At 48.5% G+C, this 13,565-nt stretch overlaps 1 protein-coding gene across 2 annotated transcripts in view; it reads right to left on the reverse strand.

The window, feature by feature from the left end:
- Positions 1–139: 139 nt before the first annotated feature.
- Positions 140–13,565, reverse strand: part of LOC118502834 (nascent polypeptide-associated complex subunit alpha, muscle-specific form) — a 40,767-nt gene continuing 27,341 nt past the window's right edge. For both annotated transcript variants that reach the window (XM_036035510.1, XM_036035511.1), the window contains exons 2-4: positions 1,588–5,816; positions 781–1,514; positions 140–712 (exon numbers count right to left, since the gene is read on the reverse strand). In XM_036035510.1, coding sequence (XP_035891403.1) covers positions 493–712; positions 781–1,514; positions 1,588–5,816 — 5,183 coding nt within the window. In that variant the 3' untranslated portion in view covers positions 140–492. The remainder of the gene's footprint in view (positions 713–780; positions 1,515–1,587; positions 5,817–13,565) is intronic.

Consider the following 13,565-nt stretch of genomic DNA (forward strand, 5'->3'; position numbering starts at 1 on the left):
ACGAGCTTTCACAGTGGTGAGAAACCTAACTCATCTCACTACTCGAATTAGCGAGTTGTTCCTCACTACTCACAGCTGTTAAGCTTCTCAGTATGAGGCACGTGCGAGCGTACGAGAGAGAAAAATACTCACCTTAAAATTCAAATTTTCATGCTACATTTTATTTTTGCCTAACCTAGCACGGTACAATGTACGCTGATATATTAAGTTTTCGTACATCTGCTAAGCTGTGACTAAACGATTTGTGATCAGATAAAAACAAACAAACAATCTGGAAACGAAACAATTAAAGCGCGGATAATAGAATCACTGCCTGCTAAGAACAGAATCTAAATTACCATCGTGCAATCGGTATTAAAATTAGCTTAAATAAGGACCACTTAAAACGCGAACTACGCCACTAGCTAAGGATACGACCAGCCGCGGATGGCCTAAGGCCCGTGTGTCAGACAATCGGAATTTACATCACACTCTTTCACACGCTCCCGGAAACTATAGCCGGTTGTCGGGACCCTCGCGGGACGGCTGCACGTCGTGTGGGAAAAGATTGTAGTTGCTATTTAACGAGCAGGACGAAGCGCCCGCGACCGGGCTGGTGCCGGCCATTGGTCGCTCGATCGTCATCGTCTGCTGCGGAACTTGATGGTCCGTCTGTACGCCAAGACTGCTGTAGATTTCCTTCATCAGAAATAGCATCGTGTCCTCGGAGTCCCTGTGAATAAGCAAGCAGATCAAGCTTAATCCTCCTTAAGCACATTTCCACCTCTCAATCATACTTACCAGTAACACACATGACTAGTCAACGCAAACAAGTACTCGTTGATGAATTCAAACGGTGCCTCCTGCAGCACGTAATCGACACGCCGCGATTGGTTAAGCTTTCCCAGCGGAAGGTTCGTCTCGCCACTATCGACATCGCTCGTTCCGGACAGGTTCGAGGTCGACCCGGTTGCTTCAAACTTCAACTGATCCTGCAACACCTTATCGACCTCCTTTTGTATCGCTTTCGAGTCCGGCCGTGTGCCCATCGCCGTCAGCGCATACACCGTGTCCAGCGTGTTGCGGAACACGTCCGTTACGCGTTGTCGCAAATCGTTACCGACCCGCATCACCGTCTCCTTCAGCTCCAGATGCATCCGTTTGCGGCCTTTGTGGTGGGGAATCAGTACCGGCGCCAGAGTGCTCAGTTCCGGGTTGACGAGGGCTTCGATACGGTACGCCACCGGATCGTACGGATGAAAGATGTTAAAGAACCCGTCGCACGTCGGTAGCTTAAAGTCCAGGCCCAGCGCATCGATTCCGCGTATCGTCACGAACATGCCGATCGGTGAGCCGAGTGCGAAAAACATTTTTGGTTGAAACATTAGCTGCGGGTAGGTGATGTACGGTTGGCCGGTACCGGCTGGTCCCACTTCGTAGTTGATTTGCTGCGAGCACTTGCGCACCAGTGGCCGATGCTTGGCGACGGCATGGTGTGGTGTGAGCGGCGATACAGAATCATCATCTGGGTTCTCCTAAAACCAAGTCCAAAAACAAGAGTTATTGCAGACACCATCGGGATTTTGTATCCGCCCACCGAAAACTTACCGAATTTTCCGGCTCGCTCGGTTGCCTCTGTTCCACCCGCTTCTGGTGGCACAGCAGATCGAACAGAATCAGCGAGCCAAGCGAATGGCCCGCCAACGAAACGCGCCCGCTAAACGTTGGATTGCGCTGGCAGAACATCGCATACAGCCGGTTCAACGATTTGCCCACCGCGTCGATAATGCTCTGGCAGAACATTGGACTGGTGTAGAACAGTACGTCCAGCAGCGTATCGTTCGTAAAGTGGCGCAACTTCGGGATCGAGGGAAGCGTGATCGACTTTAGCTTCTCGTCCACACCGGACTCTTCCGAGTGGAGATCATCGTGCCAGGAGATCGGTAGAATCTCGACACGTCCCACATCACCCCGATCGAACGACGAGCGGTAGTGGCTTTGCACTAGCTGGGCCGAAATGCTTCGGAACTCGTCCACTACCTCCTCAACGCGCCGGAACCGCAAATCACAAGCCTCACCGATACCGTGCACCATGAACAGCAAATGATCGATCTTTTCCGGCTCATCGTCGTCAATGTTAAACTCGTCGATGCCACGCTTCACCACCCGCGGCCGGTTCGTGGTGGAGGGAACCGGAGAGCTACCACCGCCCCAAGTGTCCGGATTTTGTGTCTGCAGGAAGTGCACGATAACGGACGGTCCATGAAACACGACCGTTTCACCGTTCGGGATCGTAACACGCCGGTGCCATTCGCCCGTGGTGGCCGCTTCCTTGTACTCTCGTTCGAGCAGATCGGCCACCTCCTCCTCGTACGGTACGAACCGCGAGTCAACCGTTTTGTAGAACCACGAGCATCGGCGAACCTCGTTCGCCGGACCCTTCCAGTACACCGGAGTGCGGGTCCGTTCCTTGATCGATACATCGTACCGTCCACCGTCGGTGTGGACAATCACCGGCGACGGATTGCTGTCGTTTTCCGGCTCACCGTCCCCACTTGCCACCAGCGTCGTCCACCCGTCCTCGAGTGCCATCGAATCGGCCATGGTGAACGGTGACCATACACTTTTGCCTTCCACCTCGCGCCGATAAAACCAGTGATTGTATGTCGGACGGTAGGCGATATTGGTGGTGCTCGATTCCGCTATCGATGTGCCGGTGTTCGTCGTGGTGCCATCCTGTGCACCGACACTTGTGGTAGCCATCGCTGCCATGCTGCTGCTTCCGTCGTACGTGTCGTAGGTACGGTTGGTATCCCGCGAGTAAAGTCCACCGTCCCGATAGGCGGACGACTTAAAATCGAACAGATTATCGCTACTGAATATGGGTTCGTTGGAAGCGTTCTCAATGCGAGCCGCTTCCTGGTCACCTTGCTCCTCTTCGTAACGATCGTTTAGGTTGCTAAAACTGCTAACGTTCGATACGGAAGATGGTGAGACAGCTTGATCGGTGATAGCGATCGCCTCTTTCGCCGAATCCGGTTGGTTCTCGTTGGCCGGATCTAAAGTAACTACCGGAACTGATGGCTTTTCGACTGGAGCTACTACACCACTAGCTGGTGTCGCTACCGGAGGAGTAGGAGCAGCCGGTTCGGTAGTACGGCCGAAAAAGTTAAACAAAGGCACGGATGAAATTGTCTGACCCGTTTTGATTGAACTCTCTGTGGTGGTTTCCTGCGAAACGAGCGTATTGCTGTTGAAGAAATCAACCGGATTTATAGCTGGTGTTGGTTCGGGCGTTTGAGTAGCAAACACCGTCGTTGCAGCGGGCAATATCGGATTTGCGTTGGTTAACGATTCTTCAAACTGTTGCCCCACCGGAACAGTTACGGGTGCAGTGCTGCCAGCAAAAAAGTTGGACAAATTATTGCCGTTCGTATCCTGTGTTGGTGCTACCGCTGCACTGAGCCTTTCCTTCTGCTGTGTTTGTAGCGGTCCGGAAAGATCCGGTAGGAAAATGTCTGCCGGAGGCACAGAACCAGGGAAGATTGCTGCCGGTTCGCTGAGCTGAGAGTTTGGTCGTGGTGGTGACGAAAGGACGTTTTCGCTCGATTTTGAGCGACTATCTACGATCGGTTTTGAGCTGCCGACGATCGGTGGAGCTGGACCGGTTCCAAGGAACGATGGGATGGACGTTGGCAACGCTTCGACGGTCGAAGTTCCACCAATACCGAACGTAGCGAATTGCTTTCGCACCGTATCAGCACTGCTCAGCGGAACGGAATATTGTGGGAAACTGGCAGTGGTTGCCGTTGATGTCACAATGGAAACGTTTTCCGGTTTGTAAAACGAAGGCTCTATTACAGTGATCGGTTGTTGGACAGGCGAAGGACCGTCCACTTGCTCTTTCGGTGCAGCGTACGGATTGAAAAATGATCCCGAAAACGATGGTTTATGGTCAGCATTTACTCCCGGAACTGACGCATCAGGAATGATACTCGATGCTGGAAAAAGCTGTGAATCGCGTCCTAGATTTGTTGGAACCAATTGGGGCGTCACCGGTTCTTGGTGTGCAGGAACTGGAGCTGGTGCAGCTTGTACACCACCGCTTTCCTGTATCTTTGGATCCCAACCAAATGTAGACTGCTGAAGTTCTTGCTGCTTATCCGATGCTACCGGAACTGTTGAAGTGGGATTGAAAATAGAGACCGGAGTTATCGGTACCTGCGGCGGTGCAGGAACTATTTGAGGCGAAAAAACGCTCGGCAGAGGACCAACTGCTGGAAGCGTCGGTTCTTCAGGAAGTAGCTTGCCCGGTTGTCCACCGGCTAACGGTGGTGGTTGATTGGGTAAAAATACCGATCCAGCAGCAGGTGGAACAATCGGTGCGAGTGGGTTCTTGTACCGTCCAACACCTCCCGCAACACGCGATGAACTGTACGGATTGCTCTTCGCCGAACTGACGCCTACTGGCGCGTTACGAACGGTTGGTATTTGAGCTGGCGAGAAAAATGCGGGCGGTGGAGCTGCTGGCGATGGAGTTGCAATTGTCGACGCTTCAACGCCTAGCTCAGGAGCGGGTGTTGCAAACAAGGAACTAGCCTGTGGCTGCAAAACACCTGGCGGTTGCTGTGTGAATTCAACCACCGGCGGTGGCGCAAAGAACGATGCACTGTTCAACGGTGGTGGAGCGACTGATGCTGCCGGTAGTGTAGCGTTGACATCGACAAACTGATCGACGATCGAACCACTTGATATTCCACCGATGGGTGGTGATGGTTCTTCCTTCTTATCACTTCCGACGCCCGGTTTGGGAAGCTTCTCAAGGATGCTGTTCGGAAGGTAGCTCAAAAGAGACGGTTTGCTTTTCGGAGGTTCTTCCGCAACTTGATTAGCCGATTCCGTTAGCTGGCTGGATGATGAATACGATACACCGATATCGGTTGATACTGGCGGAAATGTCACCACAGGTGGCACCGTCGTAGCAGGTTGCAACGATGTTGGTACCGCCGAAGACGGTGGCCCTGGTGGTAGTGTCACAGGTGGTACCGTCCCAGTAGGCAACGGTGGTGCGGCAGACGGGCCTGCAGAGTGGGCGGTGGTGCTTAGCCCGGGAATATGAGCATACGTTTTCTTCTTGCTTCCACCTAATCGGTACGTGTTTGATAAGCCGGGCGCGGTTGGCGGTGGTTGCGCCGATGGCACCTGTTCCGGGTTGTAGAACGTTGGTGGCGGTGGTGGAGGTGACTGTGCTGCTGCAGATGATTGCGCCCCCAAATGTGGACTATGGTCCGGTGCGACCGCGGTCGGCGGATAGAGCGCGGATGGGTCGCACGCGGATGAATTTATTAATGGCACTAACGACGCTGCCGATGGCGGTGGTAGTAGCTCGTATGGATTGTTGGGCGTACTTTGCAATTCCGGCTGCGCACCGTACACCGACGGGTGATCGTTAGCGTGCGCGGACCCAGCTAATGATGATGGTGGGGCCGGCGAGCTGCCCTTGATGACACGGCTGAAGGTCGAGAATACCGTTGACGCGACGTTCGGCAGTTGTGCGGCAAACTGGGCGGTCAGTGCCGACGTTTGCTGCAAATACGATGCTGCCGACGGTTCGCCGCTGTCTCCGAACTGGCTGCCACCACCGGTGCCCGCCCGTCCGTCCGTATCTTCCAAATCCTGCAGCGGATTGTAATCGATCGTGGGCGGTTGGGCGAAGGTTTGCGGATCGTTCGTTGCGGTCAGATCGATCTCACTGAAACTGTCCGTGTCCTGTGGTAGCTCCGGAACGGTACCAGTCACCAGCTGCTGGGAGCTAAAGATGGCCGGTTTGGTAGGAACTGTAAAATAGCCGGAAAAAAAGTAATGGTTAGCAACGGGTGTAAAAATCGATTGTCTTTTCTTAGTAAATTCCCTAGCCGCTTATACAGATATCTTCTAGCACAAAGCGCGCGTGTGTGTGTGTGTGCTGCATTATTGGTCAGTACAGGTAGCAACGATTAGAACCGATTTTACCCTTCACCGCAAAGGATATTATCTTAGCGGGGACTGCGGTGAATAATAATTGCGTCCCACTTTGCAGGCCGGGCAACACTTTGCATATCTAATCCTACCGATGGTTATGTAAAAAGGTGTTAAATAACACGCCAAGCAGTTCTGCAGCAGCGTGACAAGTAATTATTCACTTATGCTAATGCACTTTCATCCCTTTGCTCTCACACACTACACTGCATCAATAGACTCTCGTCCCTTTGCACGTGCTATCAATTTCTCCCGATCTACCACAGAACGATACAATGTAAGTTGTTCTGCTTAAAGTTGGGCAAGTTTGAGGTGTGGATCGTTGGTTACAAAAAAAAAATGCTTAGCGCGTTAACCGCCGTGTCAGTCAGTCACCTGAGGACTTAGAATGCATGATTCATCGATCAATACTTCCTTATCACTATTTTGTAAAGGTGGAAAACGCTATCCAACAATTAGTTCTGACGTTTTTCCTACGAATTCTGTTCGTCCGGCGTATGTGATATATGTTGAAATAGACATGGACGAGGCCGTTAACGTGTTAAAAGATTGGTCTGTCAATATACTATATTTCTATTTAAAAAGTCCATCACTTGGCAAGAAAGGTGACTCATTTTCAAAAAACCCATCACTGATGACGAGAGAGACCCTTGAAAACTTCAACACTGTTCCACTGGTGACCTACCCACTAGGATTATGAAAAGTAAAACCATTTACGATCGCTCTACTATTACGACACACCGCTGGTGCTGAGCAAACACTCCTACACCCAGTTTTTTTTTAAACTTTTGCTAACAGATAAGAAAACCCCATCGTCGATGCTTTTTTTTTCTGTAAATACGGATATGTTTAACCAGCGATGTGGTGGAGGTCAGACAGAAGGTTAGGTATTGAACAAAAAGATAAATGTGTAACATGTTTTTTAATGATTTACCAGCAAAAGTCTGCGTAGGGAGGGGAGTAAATGGCCACCATATTTATGGCAAGATATTTATTTTTACCATTTTGCAACCGGAAACGACATAGAACTCGTTCGTTGACCAAACCACGATGATCACCTTTGATTTTTCCGCTCCAAAACAAAACCAGATGTAGCCGGGAAAAAATCGATTTAAATAAAGCATCTAAAACAAAACATCGACACCTTCTCGTGTGACTTGTAGAAACACCTCGGCGACTCCAGCACTGATTTGCATTGAATCAATGTCTTCCCATCACATTTGGAACGGCGGCATCGGACAGCAACAGCCAACGGTAGTGACAGTTTGGAGCTGTTAATAACGTCGATGACCGTCCGTGCGATCATCAATTCGGTCACCTACCTCGGCAACTCGGAATCTTCTGGTCCTTTTGCGTGCGCTGCATAGGTGATCGATGCCGGTGGCAGAACCGTACAATACAGTATAATGCTGTGGCAGAGGTATTGGCACACGAAATTGGGCATCGTTAAAGTGGCCCCGAATTTGAGATCACACCCCGCACCGCGGGTGTCGGTGATGAGAGACAACCGATTCGCACCCTGATGGCCGCTGTGTTTAAATCGAGCAGGATCGAGTGGCATAAACAGCCGTTGCAGTTTGGGGGGAGGGGGGCGCCAGAGACGTGCATCAATGCGGCCTCTCTTCTGAAAATATTTACCGTCCCGAATCGATACGATCATCCAGCAACACGAAACACATCCAAAGTGAGAAAAAGGTTGGGTTTCACCTTGTCTGTCTGTAGTATTCTTCTCTTGTGACAAATAATTTCAGTAAACAGGGGACAGCAGCAAAGCGTTTGCGCCAACCAGAAGAAGCAACAAGGTGTTCTGAAAAATGTCTGACCGAGCCTTCTTTTCCAAGATACCGCAATGATGTCACTCGTTAAATGCTGTTTGGGAACACGTTTTCGAACCCCTAGCATATGGTGAAGTAGTAGAACTGTGTGACATTTTGCAAGGGATTCCTCTATTATTAATTCCTCAATATAGGGAAAACATACCTCCAGAGTTTATGCACCGTCCGGATATACAAGCTTTCTCCACAATTTTTGCACAATTTTCAATGTCACCACTAACGACCCCCCAAGGTACCGTACCGCGGTGCCGGAGACGAAATTTTAATCAAAACAAAAATCGAAAACTCCATCCCTCCACACATGTATATGGCCCGCGCATGCAAGAATGATGGTGTGCGCTACTATCACTTCTCATTTCGTGTGGCCACACGTATGGCATACTAATCCATCAGAATGCATAATATGTCTGGTTGGCCGAGGTTGCCGCTGATGATGCTCTACCGGGTTGTTGGAACCGGCCCAGGCGTTTGTTTTTGTTTAACCATCGTTGTATGCTTTTATAGCACCGCCGGCAGGACCACCGCCGGCTGAAGAAGCTGGTGAGACAAGCAAAACAAAACAAAGAACTACCCAGGGTGACAGGGTCAAGATCAAGTGACGGAAGTGAAGTGAATCCAAAGTTTGCGTCGATAGGGGAGTTTTTGTTGCTGCTATCGAATGGAGCAGCCTCTGGTGTGGATTTATTGATTGTATTTAGCTTATTTTTAGTATGGATGTGGGCAGACATCCGGGACCGTCATGTGGGATAGAAATGGTGGAGAAAAATGAATAGCAATATTTTCAGATGAAATGTCCACTAATGAGTCTTGGCTTGGATGCGGTCCTTAATATTTCCCTCAGAATATAGACCTCATTGAAGACCTCACCTCAGAAAATAGACCTCACAGAGAGCTCATTGAAGTCAATTTTATTTGAATTTGAAGCCTAAGAAGTTAATATCAACTATTCCCGGGCGCCCACTAAGCAGTTATCAAGGACCTTCCTATGGCTGTCTTGATGATATACATCCACATCAATTCTACTCCCTTTTAGCTTTGGGGGACAGTTGCTACTCCGTCTTGCCCACATACTAATTTATATTCCGATAAATTCTTCCCCAAACGATATACTGGTAACTGCTGAGTTCAGTTGCGAGTCTTATCATCTCACGTCTGATCACGTCTTTATAAATGCCGTCAGCCATTCATTCTGAGTGAATGTCGCATGGATTCGTTCAAAAAATTATTATCAGTTTAGACAGCTATTTTGAAATCTGGATCCAAGTCTTATAGAAATAAGGCCACCAATCGATAAAGCCTCAATTTTCCTAACCATGTCTTGCTGAATTTGAAGAGTCGTACAACACTATAGGGCGACCAGATTTTTTTTTTCGGCAATAAGAAGCCTAAGTGACCGATATGGCCTTAGCTTTGCTAAACTAAATGAGAATTGTTTGATGGACAGTTGGATAAATCGCTAGGACACAGAGCAGTGGAGAATCAAGCGGTAATCCCTTGAAGGTCCCTCAGCCATGGAATTTGCTGACTGGGCTAGAGTCAGAGAACAAGCGGAGACATTATACGAGCAAGTGGGACCCTCTTAAAGATCGAGGGTTCTAGGATGTGGGATATAGGACTTGGTCTCCTTATAGGAAGAAACTTCATTATCGATATGAATCTGCTCAGTTAACTCATGCTATGATCCATCCCCGACACAGGATATTCGAATGCAAAATCTTCGTTATCAGTCTAGTTTTGCATTACCACGCTCTATGGTAATCGAACACCGTACATCATCATCATCACGGTACGAACCACCCCCTAAAAAACTGGTACAAACAAACGAAAACCAGCTGTGGTCCGTGCGTCGATGTGCACGCAATTCTTCATCAAACACACGCGACTCTACAGATCATGCATCCTTTCTTCCTTTTCTTCTGAATCAGACCACAAAAAAAAGCTTCATCACTAGTGGCTGCTCATCACCAGCCTCCTCTTTTGGGCAGTCGATGATGGGCCAAGTATTCAGTTCGCATTTCTTTATGCCCTCGCACCAGTCGTCACACCGAGTCCGATCGTTCCTCTTTGTGGGCAAACAATAAACAGAACAGCCTTTTTCTCCTTACACCTTGTTATGTGCTGCTGCTGCTGCTGCTGCTGCTGCTTTGCATTCTTTTCTCATATTCGCAAACAGACACACACGCACACCAGACCCGGTTCAAGGAATGTGAAGGAACGCTTTTTTTTTTTGGGGGGTAGGGTACTGTAAATCTGCCATCGCCCTCCCCATCCCCTCGCTTTCCCTCCTGACGGCACACAGCCAAGTGCCCAAAGTGTTACCACAGCTGGACCGCATCGAACATCATCGTACGTTAGAGTTATGCGTTCGAAGCGTTCCAGGAGCGAAGACCACAGGGGAGGAAAGAATTTTCGACGGTAACTCGAGAGGACCGAGCTAACCGGCGCGGACTGCGAGATGAAGACGACAAAAGGCTCGGGAAACGGATACGACCAGCATATAAAATTGCTAGCAACACGCGCGTAAGGAATTTATTGGTGAACCAGGTACACCCGTGAAAAGGCCCCAGGAACAGGGAATGGGCGACGACGACGACGATTGTTTAAAAAAAAAAGGGTACCAAAAGAAATCAGGAATGGGATGAACTTTTTTTTATGGTTTTTGTTTGGTAATACATAACATTTCGTTCTTGCCCCCCCTTTTTTTGGGGGGCTTTCTTCATTTCATTTCCTGATTTCGCTCCAAATTCTTGGCGTGCTCGTTATTTTCCGTTCTATATGTGGAGGTTTTGCTCCGGTTTTTTTTTTGTGTTTTGTTTTGTTGTTGCTTGTCTCATTTTTTATTGGTTGGTTCGCGTTTTTGTGTCCTCTTCTGAAATGTGCGTCCAACCCATCCAGCAGTGAAGCAGTCCGTTTGGCTGTAACGTTCTGCCTTCACTCCGCAAAGGGAAAGGCTAATAAAAGCTCAGGAGCCGTGCCTTGGGCATGGCACGCGATAAAATAAGAGTAAAACCGCATGCCACAACAAAAACAAAACAAAAATGACCAGCCGGCCGGCCGGACACACACACACACCTCTCGTCCTCGAGACCACTTTGGTGGAGAGACACGCGGGAGAGATCACCGGTTTTTTGGGTTCTTGAGCGTTTCGCCTTATTCGTCTCCTTCCTTTGGGCAATCCCGTTTAACCCGTTTTTTGTTGTGTAGATTCTAACGACAGTTTGGGGTAGAATAAATCGGACAGCAAAAAAAAAAAAAAAAACACAAAGCTTTCATAATACTTGACATAAAATGGATATTGTTGCTGAGAAAAGTCATAACTCCGAGAGGTAGCTATCCTAGTTTAGATTTTTAAAATATTTCACAAACACACTAGCCAGCTCATTTTCTTCGTGAAATTCTGCCATGTGCGACCCATTATAGCTTCTCAAAAGGATCGTAAAAGAAAGAGATAAAAATAAGGGACAAAAAAAACCGTTTAAAATCGTGCCCGGCCACCTCCAGAAAGCCTCAATTCGGTAGCTGGTAAAACTTGCTGGTCGATGTTCCACACATTCTGGAGGCAGGAGAACGTGCCATCATCCCCAGTATACACATACAAACACGAGATGAAAAGATTAATTTTCATTCTGGCTCCCGGTTTTCGTTTCAGCTCGTAATTACCGAACAGGATCTGTCCTGGGCAGGCCAAGAATGAAATGTGTTTCGCCCAACAGGAGCTCCGGCAAGTCTCTCGAGATGGCAAACGGTGCGCAGCACGTGCATACCCCGGTGCTGAGGTGGTGGTTTTGATTACGATTTGATGGAAGAGACATACACACAAAATTCCGCCCCAAACGGATATTTACTTCCTTCGCGTTTCGAGCATAAGAGCCTTGAACGGCGCGACCATTTCGAGCCTAACCGTGCCCTGAAGGGATTTGGACCGAAGATCATTAGTTTAGTGCTTATGATAGTTTCTTGGCTTTGCTTCCTTTTGCATACAAAAATTCCAACCACTATCGGAGACAGGCAGCTCTCGGTCTCGAATTGACTGCCCCATTATTTATGCCCCTATGTTTAAACGATTCGCGAACGGGCGAGCGATCAGAGGTAAATCGGAATCTCTAAAGAATCGAAAGGAAGCTAATGTCTACTTTCTGGAAGAATTTATTCGATAGGTTGGGAGGCTGTTTTTGCTATTTTTTTCCCCTTTTTTTGGATCAGCTAAAGAGACTCTAGAAGGCATACACACACACACACGGTTGGCCTCATTAGTTGGTCTCAAGGACACACCGTTTCTTGGCGAAGGTGTGGATGGCTTTGTGCACCAACTGCTGGGCTGCCGTTGTCACTTCGGCCACTGGAAACGGCCCAAAACTCTTCGAAAAAAAAAAGCTTTGGCAAACGGGGAATCACTAAATTTGTCCTAAAATATAAATATGGTAACGTGGTCAGCGTTTTGTTGGCTCGAAACCTGTGCTTAATTACTTCAGCGGAATGTACACGGTCTGTGGCTGGGCGCAGCGCTGCTGGCTAAACTGAGCAGCAGTTGCAGTGACGTCAGCCTTATACGGTGACTTCCAACGATCCATTCTTCACGAGGCACTTGACTCAAATTATTCACCATCGCATCGAATCTCCATCAATCATTGCACGGGGATATGAAGACAAACACAGGCCAGCACGCACACCGAAGCGGCCGTTTTGTGACCCTTAGGCATCCATTTAGCCTCATTCATGGTTCGTTCGGTGTTTGGTGGTTCTTGTTGCTTTTACAAAACAACATTAAAAAACCCCCATTCCAGTTGACCGTGGCCGACCGTGAACAACCAAAGGTTTCAAACAGTTCGACAACTTCGTCATTCACGAGCAGAAAATTTGACAACCGAGTGGCGGAGAAGGTTTATCCGCGTGTTCCGAGGGCGAACCGATGGGCCGCGATCTGACAGGCGGAGAAATTGATGCCTAAGGACGCACACTTCAGACATGGAACGCCCTCGATAACAGTCAATCGAGCGGGCGTGATCGGTTTGATCGAGCTTTTTATTAACACGTGTGACTGGGGGAGTCTCAGAAAAGGGAATGTCAGTTGGTGAATAAATAAAAAAACCCAAATAAAATCTATTCGAATGTCGCAAAAGGTTTTTGTGCACTAATTGCGACTTTTCAGATTTTAAAAACCTTTAAGATAGATTTTTTTTAAACAGATCACAGTCAAGTGCACTTGAACCTTGAAAGCCTAACTACCCACCCATATCGTTCAAACACATTAGCTATCGTAACGACCGCAAAGTACACAATGCGCACAATAGATAAACAACATTCGCGATGAATTTACTGCCACACACGCCAATATGGACGACTGTTCGATCACCGTTTTCCTTTGAAATGATCTTCCCCTCAACGATAACGAAAAAGCCCAAAACCACACACACATACACAGACATGAATAAACAGACACAATCTTATCAGAGCATTTCTGTAATTTCCCAACGCTTCCAACCCAACCCTTAATACACCCTTGTCGGTCAGAGCACGCCATTAAAAATAGTTTTCCGCACCCGCAACGCATGTCGCTGGGACCGGTTCAAGGGACATTGCGCAATTCGCCCGCGCTTGTTGTTTTTCAATGCTAAATTTGTTATCGCGCTCGCACTCGAAAAAAAAGCTTTTTTTCCCTTCATCTAGGCGTTGTCAGGGCTATTTCCTCGAAAGGCGCAAGCCGATCCGGTGCTTCCCTACTGTGACACATCA

Source organism: Anopheles stephensi, chromosome 2 (genome assembly GCF_013141755.1).
Source record: "Anopheles stephensi strain Indian chromosome 2, UCI_ANSTEP_V1.0, whole genome shotgun sequence".
NCBI lineage: Eukaryota > Metazoa > Arthropoda > Insecta > Diptera > Culicidae > Anopheles > Anopheles stephensi.